This window comes from Carettochelys insculpta, chromosome 4 (assembly GCF_033958435.1).
Source record: "Carettochelys insculpta isolate YL-2023 chromosome 4, ASM3395843v1, whole genome shotgun sequence".
NCBI lineage: Eukaryota > Metazoa > Chordata > Testudines > Carettochelyidae > Carettochelys > Carettochelys insculpta.
In genome coordinates, this window is record NC_134140.1 from 139,107,752 (window position 1) to 139,133,289 (window position 25,538).

General features: G+C 44.2%; 2 protein-coding genes across 7 annotated transcripts in view; one reads left to right on the forward strand and one right to left on the reverse strand.

Moving 5' to 3' along the window:
* Window positions 1-275: 275 nt before the first annotated feature.
* Window positions 276-14,372, forward strand: PPP1R3B (protein phosphatase 1 regulatory subunit 3B). Of its 6 annotated transcripts, none has more exons than XR_012645499.1 (3): window positions 279-385; window positions 2,594-2,797; window positions 8,619-8,747. XR_012645499.1 is itself a non-coding variant. In XM_074993951.1 (3 exons), exon 3 carries the CDS (start codon window positions 13,506-13,508, stop codon window positions 14,361-14,363), a length of 858 nt encoding a protein of 285 aa, XP_074850052.1. In that variant the 5' UTR covers window positions 279-385; window positions 2,594-2,797; window positions 13,475-13,505; the 3' UTR covers window positions 14,364-14,372. The 6 variants fall into 6 exon arrangements, 5 of the variants coding, with proteins under 5 accessions (XP_074850055.1, XP_074850052.1, XP_074850054.1 ...); XM_074993951.1 differs by lacking the exon at window positions 8,619-8,747 and adding an exon at window positions 13,475-14,372; XM_074993953.1 differs by lacking the exon at window positions 8,619-8,747 and adding an exon at window positions 13,475-14,372 and having other exon boundaries at window positions 301-325.
* A 9,360-nt stretch (window positions 14,373-23,732) lies between these two features.
* Window positions 23,733-25,538, reverse strand: part of ERI1 (exoribonuclease 1) — a 131,833-nt gene continuing 130,027 nt past the window's right edge. Inside the window, exon 7 of the mRNA XM_074993948.1 lies at window positions 23,733-23,822. Within this exon, the coding sequence (XP_074850049.1) occupies window positions 23,766-23,822 (57 nt within the window). The 3' untranslated portion in view covers window positions 23,733-23,765. The remainder of the gene's footprint in view (window positions 23,823-25,538) is intronic.

Sequence of the window (25,538 nt, forward strand, 5' to 3'; positions counted from 1 at the left end):
GGATAACGTATCGGAGAGGCAGCCGTGTTAGTCTGGGTCTGTAACAGCAACCAAGGACCCTGTGTACCTTGCGTTTTTGCTCACGTGGCGAGCTGCTGCCTCTTCACGCGGATTCTCCTCTCCCATTGGCTGGAGGAGAGGGTATGGCCCGTTTCCATTGGCTGAGCTCTCGGGCTCGCCGCGCTTCCATTGGCTGATGGATCGGAATCTGGCTCGGAGCTCGCGAGCCTATCCCGGCGCCGTGGCTGCGCCCCGCCCCTGCAGTGGCCCCCATTGGCCCGGCCTGCGCCGGCCATCCGCTAGCCTAGTTCGTCGGCCGCGGCAGGTGACTGCTTGGGGAGCGGGGCCGCGTCGGGCGCATCGCTGGGTCCACGAGCTGTGCTAGGTAGGGAGCGCGCGGACAGGGCGCTGAGGGAGGGGGCGTCCGCGTTTCGGTCCCCGCCGGGTGTTGCGGTGGGGCTTCGCGCCGGGACCCCGCCCCTAGCAGGGCAGGCTGAGCGCGGAGCGGTGCGCGGCCCGGCCGTGCTGCGAGCCTCGCCGCTTGTCCCGGGCTGGCTCCGCAAGGCTCCCGGGACCTACGGACGAGGCTGGGCCTGGCTCGTTGAAGCCGGGCAGGGGAGTTCGGGCCTGCCGATGCCCCCCGTGTCCGCTTTGAACCCCGCCGTGCGCTCGCAGAGCCGGGACGGCCGCGAAGGGGGGTCCCCGCTCTGCCGGTGCAGGTGGCGAGCCTGGCCGTGGTAATGCCCCAGCAGCGCTTGGGGTGGAGGACAGGGCGCTTTCCAGTCGCTGCCTGGAGGGGGCCTAGTCCCCCGGAGAGATTTTTCCGAGGTGCCCCCAAGCCATAGGCAGGTGGTCTGCAGTGTGCGGACAGTTGGCGCTGGCAGATGCAAGCCCACAACAGCAGACAGGTTTTAGGAAGGGTGTTGGGTCCATTTCGGCGTTCCTCGAGTTGCCCATATGTCGAAAACTGTAGGAATGCAGGGGCCTGAAAAGATCATCTAGTGCCGCCCCCTGTACTGGGTCAGAGTCATATACATGTATGCTGTCTATGACAGATGTTGACTTCTTTGTTTCCCTTTTGATTTGGGTTCAGATATAGGTGGGTTCTAGCAACAGGCGTCCATTTGATGTGCTAGCTGCTGGTTATATTACTGATGGTCTAACAGAACACTGGGTGTCATTAAGGGAAAGATAATAAGATAAAGGCAATATGTTAGTTTCCATGTAATTCCATGGTACACCCATATCTTGAAGGCTTAATGTAGATGTGGCCTCACCATCTCAAAAATATCTATTAGCATGGGAAAGAGTGCAGCAAACAGGAACAGAATGATATGTTGGAGTAGCTTCCTTATGAAGAGAGTAAAAAGACTGTGAAGAAATGGTTAAGGGGTAATATGACTGAGAGCTATATAATCATAACAACCATGGACTAAGTAAACAGAGTCTTTTAAACCTGTGGCCTATTAATTTTATTTTTGTGACCTCTAGTTCTTGTATTATGAGGAGTAAGTAGCAAACAAAAAGAACTATTTCTTCACACAGTGCTGCACAGTTAACTTCTGGCACACTTTGCTGTAAGGTTTTGTGAAGACCAAGATTATAGCAGGGACAGGTATAACAGATTTCAAAAATGAACTAGATAAATTAATGCAGGATAGGCCCATTTGTGGTTTAGTCAGGCTGGGCAGGGGTGTTGTCCCTAGCCTCTTTGCCAGTACACTCATGCGTCGCTATACCAGCACAGTTGGTTCCCAAATTTCTGCTCATAGGTGAAAACTCATAAGAGGGACACTAAATTTTCATTAAAATACATGTAAGAGTCTCTGATTCGTTCCAAGTGCTTGTAACTTGGCAAAGGAGTGGCAGCATGTGGTGCTGCTTTTGAAAGGTAAGTGAACCCTGGGTTTCGGGGGGATGGGGTGGAGAGTTGGGGAGGGTTAAAGGCTGGTGGCAGTTTGGGGCCAGGAACAGCAGGGAGGGTTGAAACCTGGTGGTTGGGTCTGTGGGGTGGGCGGTGGCATTAAGGGTGTGGCAGTTTGGGTCTGCAGGGCTGGCGGGGCTTCAGGCTGCAGAAGACTGGGTCTGCAGGGAAGGGGGGAAGACTCCTATGTGGGGGGAGTTCACTTGTCTAGTGAACAAAGGTAGGTATATGTGTCCCTCATTTCAGCGAGTACTTGTACGTAAAGTACTCGTTTAAGGAGGGATGAGTGTAGCTGGGAATGGGTGCCACGTCACTTGATGATTATTTCTTTTTTTCATTCTCTCACATGCACCTGGTATTGATTGTTGTTAGAAGATGGGATGAAAGGGTAACTTATATTTGAGTTGCAGAGTTTACCTTCTCTCATGCTTTATTGTTACATCTCCTGTGGGATCTAAAGGGGTTCACTTTGTGGGCCTCTGCGTCTGAAAATGCACTGGATTTCCATTGCACGTTGTGTCTTTGCAGGGTTTCACCTTGTTCCTTGTCTTGTGTGGCATCACTGTAAATAAGAAGTATTTGGAAATCTGATAATTTGCTGAGGGTCTGTGCTTTTTGCGGGAATGGCTTGCAGCTTCTGTCTCTCATTAGAGTTGTCATTGTTCCCAGATGTCATGGATGGTCTATGGTATGTCATCATCTACAGCTGACCAGGAGGTGCAGTCATTACTACTGCTGGCTTCCCGGGGATCAGATACTTTGGTTCCTGCCAAGCTTCACTACTGTTACTCATTCTGAATAGGCTACTCCTCAAGCCCGTGGGAAGACTTGTGGTTTTCTAGACTATACCTGTCCCTTTCCACCTCATTCCAGGTAGGCATGCATGAACACCCAGAGTATCTGCTCTAATTTTTTGTTCACTTGTGGGGTGCACTTATGTATAGGTGGTGACAACCTTTACAGACTTTGAATGGCCTTAGATTCTTATGTGAGAGTCCTCATTAGGTTAGGTAAAGTGGAGGAGAAGCATCTACAATCACAGCTTAAGGCTCTGTGTATACTAGCATTTTTGTTGCTGTAATTTATGTAATTTTTAGGGGTGTGAAAAATATACCCTTCCAGGGGGTATAAGCTTCACTGATAGAAGTGCTGGTGTGGACAGTGCTATATTGGTAGAAGATTATCTGCCAGCATAGAGTAGCTGTGTGGGAAGTCTTACAGAACCACAGCTGCATTGGTACAGCTGTGCCCTCTCAAGTCTGTAATGTAGACATGACTCTATAATTTGAAATCCCTGTCTTTTAAAAATCAATGCCTGTAAAGTCTTGTGGTGAAGGTCACTGACCTGAATGTGGGACGCCATTTATTTTGCCTAGAATTTGACTTACTGTTTTTGTTAGCATTGGTACTTTATGACCTGTAACTAAAATACCTGTTTCAGGGTGGTAAGAGCTGTGGAAACTAAGGCTATATCTCTACTGCCAGTAATTGGTCAGATGTGCCAATCCTTCCCCTGAAACACCAGAAGGCAAAGTTTTGCCGTAGCAAGTGCCAGTTTGAATAGAAGGTTGTCAGTGGGCATGCTCTCCTACCAGAAACACAAATGCCACTTGTTCCAGAGTGAAAGTATTTTGTTGGCAAAAGAGCCAACAAACAGCAGCTATGTTGCCTGTCTTGTAGTGAAACAGCTCTGTCGACATGGCCAGTAGTGTAGACAAAGCCTGTAGTGATTCCCTACTTCACAGAAGTGGTGTCCTCATTGTCATTTTTCAAACTTTGCTGCTTCTGTTTCAACTAGCTTAGACACACCCCTTCAGTAAAAGATTCCAAAAGCGCAAAAGCGATGGCATGGAATAGAGTGAGGGTTCTCTGGAGCAGAGAATACTGTGTGTATTGTCAGCATGGTCTCTCTCCGCTGCAGCAGTTCAAGGTTGAAATTTCCTGGCAGTGGTGTTGACATTGTGGGTACCCCCTGACTATACCCTTGTTACAGTATTTCCTTTCTTGAGGATTTACATGGGTGTGTAGGCTTAACAGTCACGTGGTTGCTTCACTTTGGTTTGTTCCATCATATGAAAGTTTAGGGTTGTTTTGCTGTGTGTCAGGAATTCATTGATAGTGGTAGGATTTATAGCCTCTTTTGGCCACATAGTCTCTTGTCATGAAGTACTTGGAGCTCAGTACTTGCCATTGTGAGCCTTATTTTACTGGCGTCATGTTATGCACTGTTCCTAGCATGACATGCAGCCATTGTTTGCTGTCCTGCTGTTTGCAGGTTTCTCGTGAGGAGGGGCATGCCTTGTACCGTTGCTCACCTACAAGTCATTAACTCAGGGGTAGGGTAGAGGTGGGCCATATTCAGCCTGCCAAACCACTGGATCCAATCTGCCGCTATTCATTGGTCCAGCACTTCAGCAGCCTCCCTGCCTGCTGTGCCCCTACAAGTTGCTCTAAGTGGCCTGCTGCAGAGGCCATGTGGTCTCTGTGTGCTGTGCCCTCCGGGGGAGTGGGCTTCACATACTGCTCCTGCCTCTAGCATAATATTGCAGCACTCAGTGGCCACTAACCAGTCATTGGGCATTGCCTGGGCCATGCTAGTGGCACATGCAGCACGCAGAGGCCTTCCCCATACCAAGGGGCATGTGGTGGTTTGGTGCTTTGAGACACACATGGACCCCTGCAGCCAGCCATTTTGAGCAGCTTGCAGGTGCATAGTAGGCAGGGAGTCTGCCTGAGGGTCTTGCGAGGCACCTGGTTGATAGCCACAAAAGTAAGTGTCTCCCAGCCAGAGCCTGCACCCATACCCCTAATAGACACTGCACCCCCTCCTCCTGATCATAACCTCATCTTTCAAACTCCGTCTCAGACCCCACAGTCCTCCATTAATATCATAGAAGAGTTCAGCCTTGGCCACTTACCCAGTACTTGGAGTGGCTCCCCATAAAGAATTACTCTCCTTTGAGTGGTTCCTGTGGGTGCTCAGCTTATGTCTCTCTGCGTCCCAGTGCCACAGATCATAAAGTTTTTCAGAGTAGTGGCCCCACCTCCCCATGCCACATCTTTGCACTCAGAGTCTCGAGCTGCTATGGCTTTGTTGGAGTGTGCGTGCAGTGCAGCCCTCATCAGTTCCTTTTCAACTGTCCCAGGCTGAAGACGAAGTTCAAAGCAGCTTTTCTTGTCTCAGAAAAAGAATTAGAGGTTCATAGTTAGCTTTACCCTTTACCTCATAGATTTAATAGTTCTACCTTTTTTATCCTATTTATGAAAAAATGCAGCGGCAGCCTCGGTGCCACAGCAATGGCTTTTTTTCTTCTTTCAATGTGCTGGGTTGTCCTGGAATGAAGAACTGCGACTCATATAGAGACTCTGTGCCCATTTTTAATGGGCATACCTCCTGTGTAGAATCTCTGGGAGAGTCACACTCAACGAACACGTGCCCTCCTTACCAGAACATGTCAGCAAGGCGCAACTCAAGGCAGTGGTCTGGGAAAAGTCTCTATTATTCAGGGACAAACCAGAGCAGATGCAGGTGCAGCAAAAGTCCTCTGATAGGGCAGTTCTGTCACCTCACAAAGGCTCTCAAGCCGCAAAGGCTTCACTGGCATGCTCTCCATCAGTGCTGCCCAAAGCCTTGAGTTCCCTAGTGCCATCAGTATCTGGTGTCATGAGGAAAGGCAGGTCTGCCTCAGAAGAAATGAGTCAGAGTCCAAGCGAGCAATATCAGTTGGCAGTATTGAGGCATCAGCTTTGGAAAAGCTATGTATGCCTGCACCACCAGCTCCTGCCAACTCTGCTCTGTGCCAGAAAACTGACACCACAACACAGAAAAGCGCTGCATAAGATGCGGCACCTACTGAAATCTCCTCAGTCTGACACAGGAACGGTAGGTGTTCACCATGCTCCACAGTGCAGGGGTACATTAACATTCCCCATTCCTTTCAGTCATTGTTTCTCTCTTTTCACCTCAGAGGACCACTTCACACCGGTCCCCTCAAACTCTTCCCCCCCGCCACTCTTTGGCTGTGTCTACACTTGCATTCCTCTTTTGAAAGAGGTATGCAAATGAGGGAAATAAAAATGCAAATAAGGTACATATTTGCATATGTGGTGCCTCATTTGCATATAACTTCAAAATAGTTTCTTTCAAAAGAACAAAACCAGTGTAGACACTGCTCTTTCGAAAGTAAACCCCATCTTCAAAAGAATCCTTCTTCCCGTAAAAAAGGGAAGAAGGATTCTTTCGAAGGTGGGGTTTACTTTCAAAAGAGTAGTGTCTACACTGGTTTTCTTCTTTCGAAAGAAGCTATTTTGAAATAAGAATAGGCAAATGAGATGCCAGATATGCAAATCTGCTGTCATTTGAGTTTTTGATTCCCTCACTTGCATACCTCTTTCGAAAGAGTATTGCAAGTGTGGACACAGCCTTTCTGTTTTAACTCAGGCTAATAGTTGCTTGTGCTGCAGATATCTTACAACTCTTGCCTGTCTATTTTACCAGACTAGAGCCTTTGTATTCACCTGAAGGGAGGGTCACTGAGCACATGGGCTGTTCAAGTGAGCCCGATTTTTGTCTCGTCATTTTATGCAGCACAGCAGTTTTTTTTCTCTCAAACACTTTTTTCTTCAAGATTGCCAACTGCGCCTTAGGCAAACATTTTCTCTCTGCTTATATTGCCTGGCAAGCACAGCACAGCACAGTTTACTGTCACTTGGCAATGGACAGCTGGAGCTAAGAGAGCTTGGGGTCTTTTCATCAAACTGGTTTCCCTCAAGTGCTCCCTCAGACCAGCATCAGATCCTGGTCACCCTGCATTCCCACTGCCATTATCATCAATAGTGCTGTTGGGCAAGGCAGCGCTTCCTGCCTCAGACACCACCTCTGTCCCTTTGAAACAGAGGAGAGCATATTCAGCAGCTAACAGGGAATCCCCTTTGTATAAATAAAGGGCTGGGGCTCTGGACAAGCACTTACCAGGGAAATGTTCAACACCTCCTGAAGGGTCTAATGACCTGGCCAGCATGCCTAAGGATTCTGAGAAGCCCAAGCCTACAGTGGCTGACTACAGGGCTTTTATACCACTGCTTGCTACTGCAATGCTGAGCAGTGCTATACACATTTTTGTTTTCATTTTCTTTCCTTTACCTGAGGAGACAGCCTCAGACTGGGCCCCTCAATCCCCACCCCTCTGTTTACTTCAGCCTTATTGCAGCTGCTGCTGCATATACTTTACTGCTCTCAGGTCTGCCTATCTTTACAGGCTAGAGCCTTTTATTTGCCTGAAGGGACCTGGTGGGAGAGGGGTCGCTGAGCACATGAGGTGTTCTTGAGTGAACCCTATTTCTGTCTCAGTGTTTACACAGCATAGCAGTTATTTTGTGTCAGCGCTTTACTGCTTCTCTGTTTTCCCTGCATACCTTTTACATTATTCGTACAGCTATGTGAGATAAAGCAGGTGCTGCTACTCTATCTGGTACCACTGCATCTTCTAATCCAGGTAAGAGAGTGAATGCAGATGCTAACAGGGAATCCCCCTCCTCCAAAAGAGAGCTGTCCCATGATAACCAAGCTGGCTCTGTTTCCCTGTGGGACGCTGGACAAGAGCTTGCTGGGGCTGCCATCTCCTACTGCACCCCAAGAGTCGCAAGACCTGTCTGTAAGACTCAAACAAGCAGACAGGCAAGCCTAAGCCAAATGAGGCTCAAAAATCTAAAGCCGCGCCTTTGTGGGCACAGACACTGTGCTTTGCCACTGGCAAAAATAGCAGGTTGAACAGAGCCCCATGCTTGCCCACATCAGTGTGTACACTTATCCCACAGAATGACAAGGTAAGCGTCTGCAGCTGCAGTACTTCTTGCCGCCTATGTGTGTCTCAAGCCTTTTGCCTCCTGAGACCAGTTAAGGGCAACCACAATACCTTCCACTTTGTTTGGTACTGATGCCTCTCCATCACTGACAAAGCTGTATCCATCAAACATGACAGACCCTGCACCCACCCTATACAATGAGGAGGAAGTGGTGTCTCTATTAAACGTTCTTGTCTGTGTCCCTCCCCTAGCAAAGGGACATGTCAACCACGATCGATGATGCCTCAGTGGCTCCCTGGCCAATGGCAACCACCTGTTATGTCTGTGCCTCTCGCTTAGTCCTGTGGGGATCCCTGGGCTCCTCTCAGAACCCTCCAGCACCAGTAAAAATGTCAACATGCTGCTCAGCCCTTTTCAAGTCATACTTCATGTGTCTGAAGTTCAAACTGACTCAGAAGAGTGACGTGCTAGAGATTCCACTAATGTCATAGCCTGATACCCAACATAAACTCACCATCGTACTCCATGCCATGCTGTCAGTAAAACTGGCGTTGTCTTGTGGATCTGGCTAAACAAGTGTGGCAAACACCAGCCACCATTTTGCCAGTGGGCAACAAAGCAGACAGGAAAGATGTTGCCTTGCAGGGGGTGCAGAGTTCCTCTTTATACACACCCCTACTAATTCCCTGGTGGTTGTGACCAACCAGAGGGATAAACAGATTTTAACTAACTCTGCTCCTTCTTATAAGGAGTAAGTGACTTGATAGCATGAGTAGAAAGGCCTTCTCTGCTTTCCTCCAGCTTTGTCTATCAAATTATACAGTGTTGCTGACAGTATACACACACCACATATTTGAACAAATGTTTATCTTTATTGAATATATTTCAGATCCATAAAAGAGCACAGTTTACAGCTAATACTAATGACGGCTCATTCATAGTGAGGACAACCCTACAGCTCTCCCTTGAGTCTACTGGCATTGCTGCACGTTCCCAAGCAGTGGCAGTGTTTATGAGGAGAGTCTCATGCCTCTGTGTTTCTGGTTTCCCAAAGTTGGATCAGATGAGGGTGGAAGGTCAAAAACTCTTGCAGAGTCCAAAGATGCGCCCTTGCACTCTCTGAAAAACTTCATAGCCACCCTTCATGCTGGGCATTCAGGTCCCTGTACAAAACGGAAACAAAAAAGAATCATACTTACAATAAAGTAGCTATTTCACTTCCAGAGTTTCACTGATTAATTTCTGTTTTTTTTTTTTCTGTGCATCCCACTTATACCATAGATACGGGGATGTTAGATAATGCAGCTCCTGCTGTTCTAGCTGCGAGCTCTGCAACCTCTAAGAATGTAAATGTAAATGCTAAGAGGGAGTCCCCCTCACCCAAGAGAGGTGACCCCACAACTGCAAGCCTGTTCTGTCCCTGTGAGGGCTCCAGACAAGAAATTTCTGGGACTGCTACGCTAGCACACTCCAGAGGTCTCAAGATCTGACTTTCAGTGCCCACATAGCTGGGCAAGCCTAAGTCTAATGTGGCTCAAAAATCTAAAATTGTTGCATTGCTAACACAGTGTGCCCTGCTACTCACAAAATAGTGGATATATCAAAGCCCAACACCTGCCCCCATCAGCATGTGCACCTGTTTTGCCTATTTGGGAAGATAAAGCGTTCACAACTGCAGTACCACAACTGGCTGGCCACTCAAGACCTTCAGGATGCATATTTCCGTGTGACCATCCAGCCTGCATACAGGAAATACCTCAGTTTTATGGTGAGTGGGCAACACTTCCAGTACATTGTACTTCCCTTTGGCCTCTCCACTGTACCCCGGGTATTCTCCAAGGTGCTGGCAGTAGTGGCAACTCATCTGCACAAACAGAAAGTATGCACCTTCTCATACTGGGATGACTGGCTCGTCAGAGGGGGCTCCTGGCAAAGCACGCAAATAGCAGTTTGTAAACAAGTAAATCAAAGGTAGCAAAATAAAGTAAAACTTTCTAGATACACTCACCAGGCTACCCTTTGAGCCACTATACCTATCTGTGAAGGTGGTTCTCATAGTGGCAGTAACATCAGCAAGGAGGGTAGCAAAAATTTCAGCCTTCATGGCAGACCATCCTCTCACCAGGGACAAAGTGATACTCAGGCCTCATCCAAACTTTCTGCCAAAAGTTATAACCGATTTTCACAAATGAATCAACCCATCTACTTACCTGCTTATTTTCCTAAACTTCATGCCTCCCCTATGGAGGCTATATTACTCACTCTTGATGAAAGGCAGGAAGGTGCATTCTACCTTGAGAGAACTAGAGCAACCTGAAAATTGAACACATGCTTTTTGGTGTGGTCGGGGTCTTGTGCAGGAACAGTTGTTTCAGCACAATGCCTATCCAAGTGGATTGTGGGTTCCATACATACTGCATATCAACTCAGAGGCAAACAGCTGCCACAGACTATCATGGCTCACTCCACATGGGGAATGGCCTTCCTGAATAATTACCCTTAGTTGACATTTTTACATAGGACATGTGGTTTTCAGATGACACCTTCACACAGCATTATGCTTTGGCAGATGTGGTCCTGCCTCCATCCACATAAGACTCCAATGCCCATCTCCACCAAATGGGTACTGCTACAGAGTTACCTGAGTGGAGGATTCGCAGGGACCACTCAAAGGAGAACTAGCAGTTAACTTGTACAGTAATGATGCATTCTTATAGCTGAACACTTCCTGTGTCTTCCAGTACTGAGTTCTTTGACATATCTCCAGTGACAACTATTTACCAAATGGCTTTTAAAGATCCAATCGTTTTAAAACCTGAGGCAGTTCATTAACTTTTTCTGTAAGTCATGAAAAGCTTCCCCATTCCTTTTAGGGTTGTTTAACAGACTTCTACCCAGCATTCTCGAGACCTTAGGCGAGAACGATCCAAAGCAAAAATTCACATCTGAGTTATAAAATTATAACTAAAAATTGGAATCAGTTCAGTATAATTGGCCTTTTGACTTTCAGTGGCTTGAAAAGGATGCATGGAGGTTTGACTTCTAAACATCGTAGACTGACTGTCCCAAAACAGCTTTTGGATTGACTTTGTTATTGGGTAAAAAGATGTTCTATCCTCCATTTTCCAGAAAATGCCAAGGATTCTGAGGCTGCAATTATTAGTGTACTCAAATACGTAAGCAGTTTTAGTGTAATAAGCATGACCCTGTAATGTTTCTGCAACTGGTCCAGATAACAGGCAGTTGTGAATATTTGTTTGTCTTGGTTTGCAGGATAGAATAACCTATGCAAACAATAGCTTTGTGAGTAGAGGCTTGGCAAGACCATTTACAGCTGAGCAAAAGAGGGAACACAGATGATTTAATGCTTCTCTGTGATGCTTGGGACACTGTAGTTCAGTGGTACCCAACTTTTTCAAGATAGTGACCCATTTTGAAAATTCACTAAGACCTTGTGACCCAAGGCAATTTAAAACTGCAGGGTGGGGTGGGGCGGGGCAGGGAGAAGAAGGTGAAGGGTGCTTAAACCCCTCATAGCCCCAAACATCCCCCCAACCTGCCTCACACAAGCTCTGCTGCTGCCTCCTGCTGCTCCTTTGCCAGGCTGCTGTTGCCTCTTCTGTGCGGCTCCCCTCAGCCCTCCTATTCCATTCTCCTACCTGCAGCATGGGCAGTTCCCTGCCCTTTCGCACTGAAATGGGACTCAATTTAATTGGTTTCATGGCTGGATCTCCCCTGCTGGCCAATAAACCAATTAAATTGAGTTCCATTTCAGTGCAGCAGGGCAGGGTCTGGGAGGTGGAGGAGGAGTCAGGCAGCAGCACCCAGAGCCACAGATGGCTCCTTAAAGAGCCACATGCTGTTTGGAGCCACCCAGCCAGTGACCCTTACCAAATCTAATGGTGACCTGTAGGCTGGGAATGCTTGCTTTATTTGGATTTGAGCTGCGTAAAGGATATCATGAGGAAACAGAGATGGAGCTAGTTGCTGAAATGCACTTATGTACTGAGGTCTTGACACAAATTTTGAATAAATAGAAGTTCTTGTTGAATGCTATTTACAGAAGAAACATTTTAATGAAGTTCTGAAGAAGAGCAGACATTTTCCATAAAGACTTACAGCATAGTTCTTTGTCCTAAGTATTGTAGTTGTAAGGTACTAAGTTTCTGGTCAAAAATAGCTCTTGGCAACCTTGATCTCTCATTTATCCCTAGTGCTCTTCAGCCACCTGTTACTGAGATGTTGCAGTCCCATTTAGAGATTGGCCCATAGATTTCATCACTGAGAGTGATGAGAGGAGTCATTGAAAGATTTTTTTTTAATTAAAGGAAAAGTTCTTAGTTTTAAATCACATGTTAAATAAAATCAGTGGGCTGTGCCATGCTTTTCATGGCTTGGAGTACAGTCAGTTCATCTTTGGTACGTTGGATTCTTGCCAGTACATATGCCATTCAACTTTAGGTCATAGGCTGTCAGCGTACAGATGTTTCCAGTTGGGGGAAAGAGGGTGGTTGCTGCTGTTTGTTTGTAGTAGCTGGGGGCTACCCTCCCAAATGCCTTGCAGCTCTGTACCAGCCCCATACCTGCAGCCTGGCCCGCCCCTCCATCAGCCAGCTCAGAGGCAGGGCTTGCACATCCCTGATTTTCCACGGCAGTTCTGTTGACCCCAGTGTGTGCCTGTGGGAATAGAGTGGCACCTGCAGATCTTTTTGCCCCTCCTGCATGTTGGGGGAGGTAGGGAAGTGTTGAACTCCCACCTCGTGTGCTGATGAATATTGGCTTGTGTGCCACTCTTGGCACCTGTGCTGGGGGTTGCTAACCCCTCTTTTAGAATCATATTCATATTATCCTTTTGACAGCACCTCAGGGGCAGTAGATGTAAATTTGAGTATTGTTGAGTATTGAGTATTGTTGTGTAAGACATTGATCTCTAACCCTAGTGTTCGTGAGGACACTCATGTTGCTCAAAATCATGCCAGAAGAGGGAATCATGATGAGATGACACCAAACGTTATCATTTCTTGTGGCAATTATGTTACCATAAAATTTAGTGTCTGTGGTTTTGCTGTGGCTTTCGTCCCTTTCGCTCTCCAAAGTCATGAAGTTCTGTACTACTAGTACTGATGAAATATGCAGTTCCTGTTTCTGCATTTAAAGGAAGCTACATCTGTCCAATGAAGTGTGAAAAGGAGACTTTGCTGGGGGAGCAACCCAGAGCAGATATTTAATCATATTTAAGTTTTTGAAACTGCTGAAATTTTACAGTTAACTTCCAATCTTCCTTTAACTGTAATAGAGCAAAGCCATTAAAAGAAGTGGGAGGGAAAAGTAAAGCACTATACTTTAGGTTTAATATTTTGCAGCCTGCCTTAATTAGGAACACAGTAGCAGAGACACTTTTACTGACGGTCCTACAACTTTAAACCATGTGAAAATGGGTGGTTTTGGCACTGTATTTAACAAACAAAATGGTTTCTACAGTTAGAATGGAGGAAATGCAATATAAAACCCCAGTTTACTCTTTTCCTTTCTCTGTGCTTTGTCATTGGTGATCATACGTTATGGAGGGAGGGAAGAGAAGGTATGGTTCAGTACAAAATTGTTCAGCAGCTGACTCTGTGGCAAACAGTAAATTTAAGAGACATCATGTCACAGCAAAATAAAGATTTTGTTGCTTGCTTATGCTCCATTTGACCATATAATTATGTAACGATAACTGATCTTTTTTCGTCCTCCTTCTTTCAGAATACTGGATTACTTTACTTCTAAACCAGCAATGGCCGTGGACATAGCCATGCAGCTGTATCTGTGTTCTCCACCATTGAGAAGAGAGAGGTCTGGTTGTAAAATAGCTCCAAAACCAAACAAACCATTACGCCCCTGCATTCAGAACAGCAAGGCTGAGTTCATCGAACCTGGAGAGGCAGCAGCATCTCTCCGGGGAAATAGGGTGAAAAAGAGGGTTTCCTTTGCTGACAGCAGAGGCTTGGCTCTGACCATGGTTAAAGTGTTCTCGGAGTTTGATGATCCACTAGATATTCCATTCAATATCACGGAGTTAATAGACAATATTGTGGGCCTGACAACGGTAGAGAGAGACAACTTTGTCTTGGATTTTGTACAACCTTCTGCAGACTACTTGGACTTCAGAAATCGCCTTCAGACAGATTTTGTCTGCTTGGAAAACTGCATGCTAAAGGATAAAGCAATTGTGGGCACAGTGAAGGTTAAAAATCTTGCTTTTGAGAAGACTGTGAGAATAAGGATGACATTTGACACTTGGAAAAGTTTCACAGACTATCCATGCCAATATGTCAAGGACACTTATGCGGGTTCAGACAAAGACACGTTTTCCTTTGACATCTGCTTGCCAGAGAGAATCCAATCCCATGAAAGAATTGAGTTTGCAGTCTATTATGAGTGTGATGGGAAAGCTTTTTGGGACAGCAACAGAGGCCTGAATTACAGGATCATACAATCTGAATTGAAATCTGCTCGGGAAGTGTCGCAGCCTCAGGTTGGACCTGGTTATGGCATTGCCTTTGACCAGTTTGGAAGTCCGAGGTGTTCCTACGGCTTATTTCCTGAATGGCCTAGCTATTCAGGGTATGAAAAGCTAGGGCCTTACTACTAACGGAGGAACTGAGTCTTGATTCACTCACAGTTTCTGTGCCTGCTGCAACCTTGGGAATTGGCTTCAATGTGAAGTTTGCCAATGGGCTGGATAAATAACACTTTATATGGCCCTGCAAAGACCTGTCAGGGGAGAGCACTGAGTGTGACATTCAGCGATCACAAGCGGTTTTAGTACTGGCTTAAACAAGTGTCTTTTGCATCATGATAGTGACACCTCCCCACCCCCAATTTCAGTGCTTGAAAGTGGTTGGACAGAATGGTAGACCTCACTAGAGTGTCTAATGCTGCTAGTCCTCTTCTGTATAAGGCTGCTAATCTCCTCCAGTTAAACACTTACTACTTCAGTTCTTGCCTTGTTCACATAGGTATGTAGTAGTGTCTTGATCCTGTGTTGCACATTAGGGTGGTTAAGGGCATCAGGATCTTAGAGGGAGGCTCTCTTAAACTGTTTTCCCATTTCTGTGGCGCTATGCAAATTGGATTTGCTACAAGACTATTTGACAGATAATTTTCTACTTGACAGCAGATATGAAACCTAACTATCTTGCTCATGACAAGAGAGGGGTGTGAATGTCCCTTTCCTCACTGATCTTGTTATGGTGTTGGATCCTTTTGGTTGCAGATGGAGGAGATTTCTAGAAATGATGGGGTAACCATGACTAGAAGCTTTGCTTCCTGCCATATTAAGAGATACCTACATTTATAGGAAGACACTGGTACACTCACTCACCAGTTCATCTGTACAATTTTTTTTTTTAAATATAAATTCTTAGGAATTGCCCATTATGAGGAGTTGATTTTTTTTCTCTTTAGAACTGTGTAGTATCCTTGTAGTTTTGGGTTAAATCCTTTTATTAATCAGATGTTTTTAAAAACGATTTTAATAGATGGGAAGAGCTCTTTACCATTTAATATGCCTAAAAGGTCTTCCAGCTGCCCTAGCACCTCAAAGTTTTTGAGCAGTAATAATGAAGAATTTTTAAAATTTCTAATCTTGCAGGAAAGAACACCATTCTGCTTTCAATTTATGTCTCTGTTAACTGCCTTACTGTGCCTGGGGAGTGCAGAAGCTCCTGCTTCTAGTGCTAATGTAAAATAAGCTTTCATTCTGTTAGGAAACCTGGTGCCAAAGGGTTCATGCAGAAGTCTGCATGGACAGTAAGTACATTGCATATTCATGATTTTTTGTTTTGGTAGTGGGTTTGAAATGTGATAAAAGACCTCACTGCTGCTGCTCAACGTGTCCTACGAAGACAGTTCATTCTGGAGAATGTTGTTAGTGCGGTGTGAGTGCCTCTGAACATTTTTCTTGTATGATGTCACAGCAGTGGCTTGACTTGCAATGGTTTCTGAAATGTTACCGCTAGCTTTTTAGAAGTTCTGGAAGTTTGTATTGATCCACATCAGTTCTGTTTTTTCTAAAACTTGTCTCACTAGAATGGATGTGTAGCTTTTGTTCACTGTGTTCATACTAGGGTGGGTTCACTTAGATTGGTAGAACAACAGAGTTGCACTGAAATTACACACTGAGCCATCACATCTCTATCTTGCATTGATATTATCGCCACTGTCACAATTTTAATTTTGTAAGTGCACAGATGGGCCTTTAAGTACTGTTTCCATACAAAATGTGGTTCTGCTCAAGAAAACGTTAATTTTACCCCCAAACTGTAAAACTGAACTCTCAAGGCATGGGATGCTATCATTGTTTTTGTTGTTGAAGAGGAAGATCTGTTGCTGTAGACGGAAAGTTGTACGGGCTTGTTTTGGAGATGAGATGAATTGCAAAGAACAGCCATTTGAGGTACAGCCACAGCAAATGTATTTAAATTATTCACTGCAGTCAGTAAGCTAATGTCTTGTTATTGTATCAGAATAATATATTTCATGTACTAAAATGGAATAATTCAAATAGGGTTTAGTGTTTCAAGATAGACTATTTTTCTACAATATAAACTTCATATATTTTTGGCACATACCCATTATTTATAGTGGGAAAAGCAAACGGCTATGGTATTTTCCAAAGTTAAAAAAAATTTTTTTCTTTAAATCACTCCTTTAATTCTGGTGACTTCAATACAAAATATATCTATGCTGTCCTGTCCTATAATTTTGGGGGCTGATGTATCTAAGCTTCTATTAGACGTTTAAGGAAGAACAATGACTTACAGGAAGAATGCATAGCTCGTGAGCTTTGCATCAGTGTATTGGGCTATGGAAAGCATTACTGTATTCAGTCACTAATTTCAGGCATGTAATTGACACTGTGTGTGAGAGAGAGAGAGAGAGAGAGAGAACATGGATTACACAGGCTTCATTCACTAATTTGAAAAGTTTGTTTCCTGAATTTGGGTTTGATACATTGAATAAAGTCTTCCAAAAGACAGCTGCTTTATGAGGGACATATCCAAGTTTGGCCTGAAATAGTTTTTTTGATTTCAAAACCTGGGCAGCGAATGAGCCACGGTTTTAACTTGGCTAGGATGTAAAGATACAGTGCTAGAATATTTTAGCCAATATACTCCAAAAATCTAGCGTAAGTGATGCAAGCTGTAATGTAAGCCTTGCATAATCTAACACGCCTTCAGGTCCTAATCATAACACCTTTAAAATGCAACAGTGATGTGGGAGTCTCTAGTTCCACTGGTGGTGGTGAGTTTTTATTCCCGCTTGTGATGGCACAGCAAAGGTACCCATGTATACCAGGTAATGGAAGCAATACGTACCACAGAGCACAGGAAAAAGCTGTGAATGTTGTGCCTTGTGCATTGGTGTGTAAGTATTGTACTGGGAACTAACTATGACCAATGATGATTCTTTTTTTTAAGTAAGTTCTTGGAGCTTTCCTCTTCAAACTTTTCTTTGGCCATAGTGACTACTGAATGGAAGCTTGCTGTCCTTGTTTTATGCCAAAAGTGCCTTGTTAAGCCCTTTTTGCACATTTCTTTTTTTTTTAAAGTGTTTTTGTACACAAAGTTCAAGGTGAAAAATGCACTTTATAATCGCAAATGAATGCATTATTTTCTTTTAAAAGATCAATGTCTTGTTTTTATCTGAAAGTGAAAATAAAAGTAGAAGGGAAGGCGACTTGTTGTTATCTCTCTGTTGTTGGCAGGAGACAGCATTTATTTTGAGCTTGGGGTTGATACTGGGGTCTTGAGGATGGAAACACTAAATCAGATAAGCTTCTTTTGGAGGGAGAAGGTAAAACACACAAATATCTGATTTATCTACTTTGCATGGGAAGGAATTGCTCTTTCATTCAACCATTTTCTGTCACTACTTGTATTTCAGAAATGTTGCTTCTAGAACTCTTTTTTTTTTCCAAGCGAAGCTGTTGAGTGACACTGTTGTCTTCTCTTCTTTGTTTATATAATATATCAAGTGCACTAGAAACAGTGGCTATTCTCAGGAAGTATTCGCCATTCAGGAAAAATAAAGGATTGATTATTTTTTAACTTTCCACCGGCTAAAGTAAACCTTTTGGAGACTTATGGTGCTTCTCGTTGTGGGTCAGTCTAGGAAGAAAACTTATTTAGAGCACTGACTTTATAATTTTATCTCATAAATGGCAGTTAACTGACTGTTTGTATGTTCAACTTTAATTGCAAAATAGTAAGTCAAATTTCAGACTCTCATGAGTTGTAATGTTGATATTGCAAAGTGACTGCAGTCCTACATACCATATTAACCCTCCTCCCTCCCCACTCAACCAAGCATTACTGGAGATTAAAGTGGGCAGTTTTTTTTTTAATGTTGATATATTTTCCAATTTTTCCAGCTCTTTAAATATCTTCATGACACACTCTCCTGAATCTTAGTGAAGTCTTCTCTTAGTTCCTTGGATATGGAAGTGAATGCTGGCTAACTGAATTATTCCCTCAGTAGATGCTACTCATCAGTGCTGAAGGTTAAAATTCAGAATTCAAGAAAATCACTAACCCCATATATGGAAGAGGGATTGTTCAGTGATTTGAGCACTGGCCTGCTGTACCCAGGTTGTGAGCTCAATCCTTGAGGAGGCCATTTAGGGATCTGCGGTAAATAGATTTTAAAAGAAGTCTGTTAGGGATGGTGGTAGGTCCTGCTGTGAGTGCAGGGGACTGGACTCGATGACCTCTGAAGGCCTCTTCCAGTTCTGTGAGATGTGTAGATCTCCATGGGTGTGTCTACACCGGCACAAATCTTCGAAATAGCCATGCTAATGGCCATTTAGAAGACTACTAATGAGGCGGTGAATTGAATATTCATAATGCTGGTTAATCTTTCAGGAATCTCTTGGTTGGGGAGGAGGTACTAAATCAAGGGATGCTCCTCATTCAACCAGTTCTCCTGGATTTATGATATAAATACGCAATCTTTGACCATAATGAGTTGTCCCAAGTTTCAGCAAAAGTAAGGGCAGCGCAAGGAGGTTAAAGCTTTGTGTAAGTGATGCTAAAAATCCCTCACTTGGTTAAATCTTTCAGGAGGCTGGACCTGGCTCATTGTACACCCACTGTAAGGCTCTTTGGTATGCCTGAGTCAGTGTAAAAGGCTCACCAGTCTTATCCTTTAGGCTGCGTCTAGACTGTAGCCGTAGCTTGAAATAATTTGTGCAATTTGCATAAATTATTTCACACTACCTTATTTCAAACTTGGTGCTGTCCAAATGGCATTGAGGTTCAAAATAAGTGGCTGCTTTGAGTTTTCTGCTATCCCTCTCCTGATGAGGGGGAGTGGAAACGGAATACAGCACTTAGAATAGTACTGCATTTCGCCCCAGAGTTGTATCCTGAAATATATAGATTTGTATCCCGAAACAGCAACAATAGTCTAGCCACAGCCTAAGAGAATAATCATGCTAAACAGATTCTTTTGGGTTCACTTGAAAGATGCCGTAACTTTCTCACATTAACTTGCAGAACAAAATTGAGTTGTAATAAAAGCATTGCCAAAAACATTAACTAGTTTTCTGAAAGGCATTGACAGCAATGCAAGCTCTTGTGAGTTGCTCTTCTGCAGAGTGACAGGAGACGTTTGCTATATATTTAAGCCAGCTCATGCAATATGAAACCACCAACAGAGCCTGCTTCTGGAGATTATCCCCTGAGTTTGTATGGTAAAACCTCAGCTCTGATGGGATATGCCATCCAGTCATGGGTGAAAATACCAGTGAACATTTGAGTGCCTTTCTCCGTGGAACTGAATCTGCTCTTTTTTTAAGCAATTGGAGTTGGTGTTATGGTTAGACTGTGTGTGCAGTGTGCCTTTTAGTCAGCAAATAGCCAGCCTTCATGCTACAAAATAATGCATTTCCTGAATGTGGCTATTTCTAGTTCTTTCACTTTCATAAGTTTAGTTTCTGTGCTCCAGTAGGAGGGCCGTGAATAGTGATAACTGCATGTAACTCAGATAACTAGTGATCTGAGTGAGAGTGGATTGCATTGACAAGACCCTTCTTTTCATATACATTGGCAACTCACTGCTTTAAAGGTTGGCTCAGTGAAATTTGGTATTTCACTAAACATGCTTCCATACAATCCAGCCATTTAAACTTATTTTCAAGATATAAAGAGGATTTCTACTATAGATCAGTTTATACAGCAGTTCATCAGGATGGGCATGAAATGTAGTTAAATCTGTGAATAGACTTGTAAGTACCAATGTGTAAACCTAGGTAGGTGCTAACAGTGGAAGGCAGTTTCTCCCAGCGCTATGCCCCATGTATTTAACTATATCTAATATTAACAGAATTGTCTGTATGGAAAATAGGTTGTGTGGAATAACAATTTGATACACTTATAGGCTGAGAGAAAAACCTTTTTGTTACTATGTCAGTAGAGCTGTTTGTAGGCTGAAACCTGCCCGTATCTCTTCTTTGCATGGTGGTAGGCATTATTTCCAAAGGGAGAGCAATAGCCTAATTATACAGTAACTTGTTTAACCCAAAAGACATCCTGTATGGTGAGCTAGCCTCTGGCAAAAGACCTCCCGGATTCCCCCAGTTGCACTACAAAGATGTTTGCAAGAGGGACCTCAGGGAGGTAGACATCGAGCCGGACAGCTGGGAGGAGCTGGCAGACGATAGCAGCAGATGGAGGCAGGAACTACACAAGGGCCTTCAGAAGGGTGAGATGAGGATCAGACAGCTAGCAGAGGAGAAGCAAGCCCACAGAAAGCACAGTAAGGACCTGCCAGACACCCATGACACATGCAACAGATGCAGCAAGGATTGTCACTCTCATGTGGGCCTTCACAGTCACATTCGATGCTGCAAATGGTAATCCCAAATGGAACTACAAAGGGCGCAATTCATAGTCTACGTAGACTGAAGGATGCTACTACTTGTTTAACTGGTATTTAGTTAACCAGCGTGACTCTCAGCCAGGCAATGAACACCAGCTGAGAGTGCAAAGAAGCAGCATCAGGGCTGAGGTTTGTGCACATGGAGGAAGAGCAACACCCTGCCCCCAGGGGAGAGGGCCAGGTCTCTCAGTGCTGCCCTGTGTCCTCTCCATGCTGCCTCTGAGTGTGACCAACAGGATCCTCTGCTCTCTCACCCAGTGTGGGTACTCAGTTATCCAGAATATTTGATTATTTGGCAACCTCTTGTCCTGTGGATGCCAGATATTAGAATTTACTGTATATTCCTTCTGTACTGAAAGAAAATTAAACAACTGTTCAAAACAGAGCAAGCCATGTGAGAATCATAGGAAAGGGTGAGGGAAACTGTGGAGTGTTTGAAGGCAGGGGCTAAGAATTGTTTTTTTAAGAAAACCTGCAGTGCCTGTCCAAGGGGAGGGTACTGAATATGGGAATCTGAAAGGGAAATATAAACAGTTTCACATGTGACCTGTTCAGCACTGAAAGGTAGCTCTCTGACATCTCAAGTGCTGAGGAAAGAGTGTGTGTTAGTGGCCAACCTTTTGGTAGGGTAAACATTACAGTTCACAGATCAGAATTATTTCCATTCTGTGACACCTCTAAATCTGGGTAGCCCTAGCACCTACATGCTTTCAAAATCCTCTATTTTAAACACAAGTGGCTAAAAAGATGTAATTCAGAAAGATGTGAAGGGTTTTGAAAAAGAAAAAAAAGTTTAGAACTTTAAAATAGGATGGCAACAGACTACATGTACCAGGGCTGATTGAATCTGGTAATTATACTGAAAAAACAAATTCTCAACCCTGCGTGTAGCTGCTTCCATTGCTTCACATTGAGTCTTCTAGGCTTTGGAGTAACACACAGCCAATCCTGGCATCATTTTCAGATATTTTAATACTACCCACTGTGAGTGGATTCATATAAGAACCCTTGCCTCTTCTGGCATAAATAAATAAATAAGAAATAATGAGCTGTAGCAAACTAGTATAATTTCAAAGATTTCTGCACAGTGTATGGAAGACCCGGAATCCAGTCTCTACTCCTCTTCCTTGTAAGGACACTAAAAAATAATACCTTGTTCTCCCATAGTGCTAAGCTTTAGCCAGTGAATGGAGTGTTACATCTCAGTGATGAGAGCTTAACTCATGTACAAGTGAGCTAATCTCTTAGACTGCTGCTTCTGCAATGTTGTGAACCACCTTAAAAGATGGCGGTGGCAGCAGCGGCTGCTGCTGCTGCTGGAGAGGTGAGGAGGTCTGAACAAATACTATTAATGCTGGTAGCCAGAATGTCTCACGCAAACCCTGGAAGAGGGAATGGTGTTTTCTACATTCATTGAGTGCCTGCAAGAAAGCTGCCTGGGATTTTGTAATGGGATTAGGTTGATGTTGACTCTGCCATTAACCTGTCAAATGCAAATCTACTTTTGCTGTTAAGATTTCTTTTTTGTATTGTGGTTGGACTAAAATACTGATGTCTGGGCACCCCAAGTATCTTCAGCTGGCCAGTAAACCCAACAGCACCACAGTAAAATGGGCCACTCAGGAGAAGTACATTTCCAGAATTTTCTTTATTACACATCAGGATAGGCAAATTAGGTTTGCATAGTGAGGTTTCACCTCATTAAATCTTCTCCCTTCTCTGGTTACAGGAATGTTTGCTTGCAGTATGCTGAAAAGCTTAGGATGATCCAGTGGCTGTAAGTTGAAGCTAGACAAAGTCAGACTGGAAATAAGGTGTAAATTTTTAATGGCGTAAGTGGTAACCATTGGAAAAATTTACCAAAGTTTGTGGTGGATTCTGTGCCAGTGGCAATTTTTATATCATGCTGGAATGCTTCACCTGCTCTAGAATTTATGGGGAAGTTCTTGGAGATTTATTAGCCACGAGGACAGATTAGATGATCATGTTGATCCCTTCTGCCCTTGGAATCTAGTAGTTGAGTTGTGGCGGTGAGGGTCTAGACATCACAGGTGGGAGAATCAAAGGGGGTCTGCATCTTAAAGAATAAGCAGTTGAATCAATTGTTTGGGTACTCTATTGTACTATAAAAACATATTGAATAAGGTCTCTTACAAAACCTGGTAACACGATTCATGAATCTCATTGTGTGATGTATGGCTTATGTCTTAGTGCTGAAAAATACCTTAAATATGTTTTGGGGATACCAGCTTACTGTAAAAAGGAAAATGGATTTATTTATCAGGTATCAAGCTTTGTAAGCTATAGACAATGAAAGTGCATGTACATAGAAGATAAACAAAGCTGACAAGTAGATGAGGAAACTGCATAGTTAGCACACAAGGATGACACATGACTCTGAAGCCCCAGAAAGTCTTCCTGGCTCATGAGGCAAAGATAATGGACTTTGGGATTCTAGTTATCTATTACGTAGGAAACAGCATCCTCTGATTCTGGAATTGTTGGATCCTCTAGTCTGGAGATACTGATAATGAGGTAAGTAAGAAAACTGCTCAGGCAAAGTTTGTAACTTTCTATGATTTAAGTTTTAATCACTGGAAAGAAGGTTGGGTTTTGCTTGTAACCAGACCTGTCTCTTACTCCTGCTTAGTGTTGTTTATATCTCAGTTCTTTACAACAACAAGTGAGCCCTAAGTCCCTCTCCAGCCTGGGATGTACTGTCTTTTTCAAGACGGTGAACTTACTAATGGCTGTGAGCATCTAGCAAAAGGTACTGGCTGCTTGTTGAAACAAAGTCTGGACACGGTGTGTGAAGCAAGCAGGAAGGTTTATTACACTACAGCTCTGGTGGAGTGCCACATCGCCCATCAGGACTCAGTGAAGCACTGCCAGACAATAATTACAATTGATTATATAGATTATTGGTGGGCCGGGGGTGGAAACTACAACATGGGTGTTACCTATGCCTGGATAGGTTCTAGCAGCAAGACGAAATGAGCACAACAAGCCAATAATCTAAAAAGATTAGAGTATCCTCACCCATAGTTTACCTCTAGTACAGGTGATTTCCTTTACATGTTAAACAAAACAGATACACAATGATCAGTTTGTGTCAAGATAGGGTAGAGAATGTGGTGATGTCTCCACACTGGCATCTCTGGGGGGTTATCTAGAAGATTTAAAGTACAAGTCATTAAAAGCCATTAACAGCATATAGCACTAACAGTTCCCACATGCAGGGCCTCTCCTTGGAATGTAGTTGCTGAAGCAGCTATTCCTCCCTTCAGACTTCAAGGCCCTTTCTGCCCTTGTCTGGGTATTGTGAGGGAGAAGGGGTGCCAGCGAGGTATCTTTCCACTCATGCTAGCTGGGTTTCTATCTTATAGGCCTACTCCAGACTTTAAGAATTTAACAGGGGATCTTTAGCACAAACCATGGCCTGCCTGAGGAATTTTCACCCTACAGTGCTGCAGAGAGACATTTTTGGGTAACGGGAGAATTCGGGTTCATGTGTGAGGCAAGGTTTGCACTGACAGAGTCCCAAGGAGTTTGGTGGTTTCTCAGGCTGCTGCTTCTGACATACAGCAAGGCATGGAGATTACGCCATCAAATCCCAGCAGAACTCTGCCCTCTTATGGTTTTGCATGTCAAAGTGGCATAGTCAATAGCAGATTTTTAGATGTAACTGGAAGGTTGACTGAGGTTCATGTGTCAGGGCCTGGTAAACGAGAATGTGAACTGCTGCCGACTTTGTCCACGTATTTATTCTGGGGTTACCATCACTGGCCCTAACCATGTTAGTTGCAAGATCAAAGGCACATTCGCGTGCACGTCTGGCAACATTATATATGCCATTATGTGCCAACAATGCCCTGCCACTATGTACATTGGACAGACTGGGCAAAACCTTCGCCAAAGAATAATGGACACAGACCAGACATCAAGAAACTCAATACACATAAGCCAGTCAGTGGAGTGGGCCATTCTGTTAAAGACCTGAGAATTTGTGTCCTGGAGCAAAAAGAATTTAAAAACAGATGAGAGCGAGAAATTTGTTAGCTGGGATTCATAGTCCTATTCGACACATTAGCACGTGGTATGAACAGAGACATCAATTACCTCATGCATTACAAGGACTGCTTCCCTTCCTTTGATGCTCATAATTATCTCAAACAGGACAATTAACATCCCTTTGCCTCTCATCCCCCATGTCAGTTTTTATTGCAAATTTTTGTTTTGTTCTCTTTACTTACAAATGTCAGTCTGTATTGGAAATGAGATTGATCTGATGAAGTGCATCTGTCCCATGAAAGCTCATCACAAAATAAATCATTTTGTTAGACTTTAAAGTGCTACATTGCTGCTGTTTTGTTAGAATGTAAAGTGATTCAGTGTGAGAAGGCTGGGAACAATCAGGAGAGGTTTCAGTTTTGTTATTCTCTTCTGTCTGTCAGGTGAAGGAAATGGAGCAAAGGAAATGGGATGGGCAAGAGGAGCAAAGACCTTTGCTGAGCTTGCCAAGAAGCAGCTAGCAGAGCTGTGTGCAGGGTGGTCTGTCATTTGCTGAACAGCAGTAATCGGGGCTAGTTGCTGTGCTGCATTCATACCCTGATGCAGGACAAGGAACTGCTGCAGATAGGGGACCAAGAGAGTCTCTCTTCTCCTTCAGGGCATGTGAGGACCAAGCAGATAGCTCCCTGGATGATAGCTCTTCATCATGTTGATGAAGAATCCAGAGCAGTGGGGCTGGTGTGGACAAGACAGACAGGTATGAGGGAGGAGGCAGGGTGCACCACAGAAGCTTGCTAAGCAGGACAAATGTAGGCCCTCAGACAGAAGAGGTGAGGCAAGTCGTTCCTGTGGGACCTCTGTGAACAACAGAAGT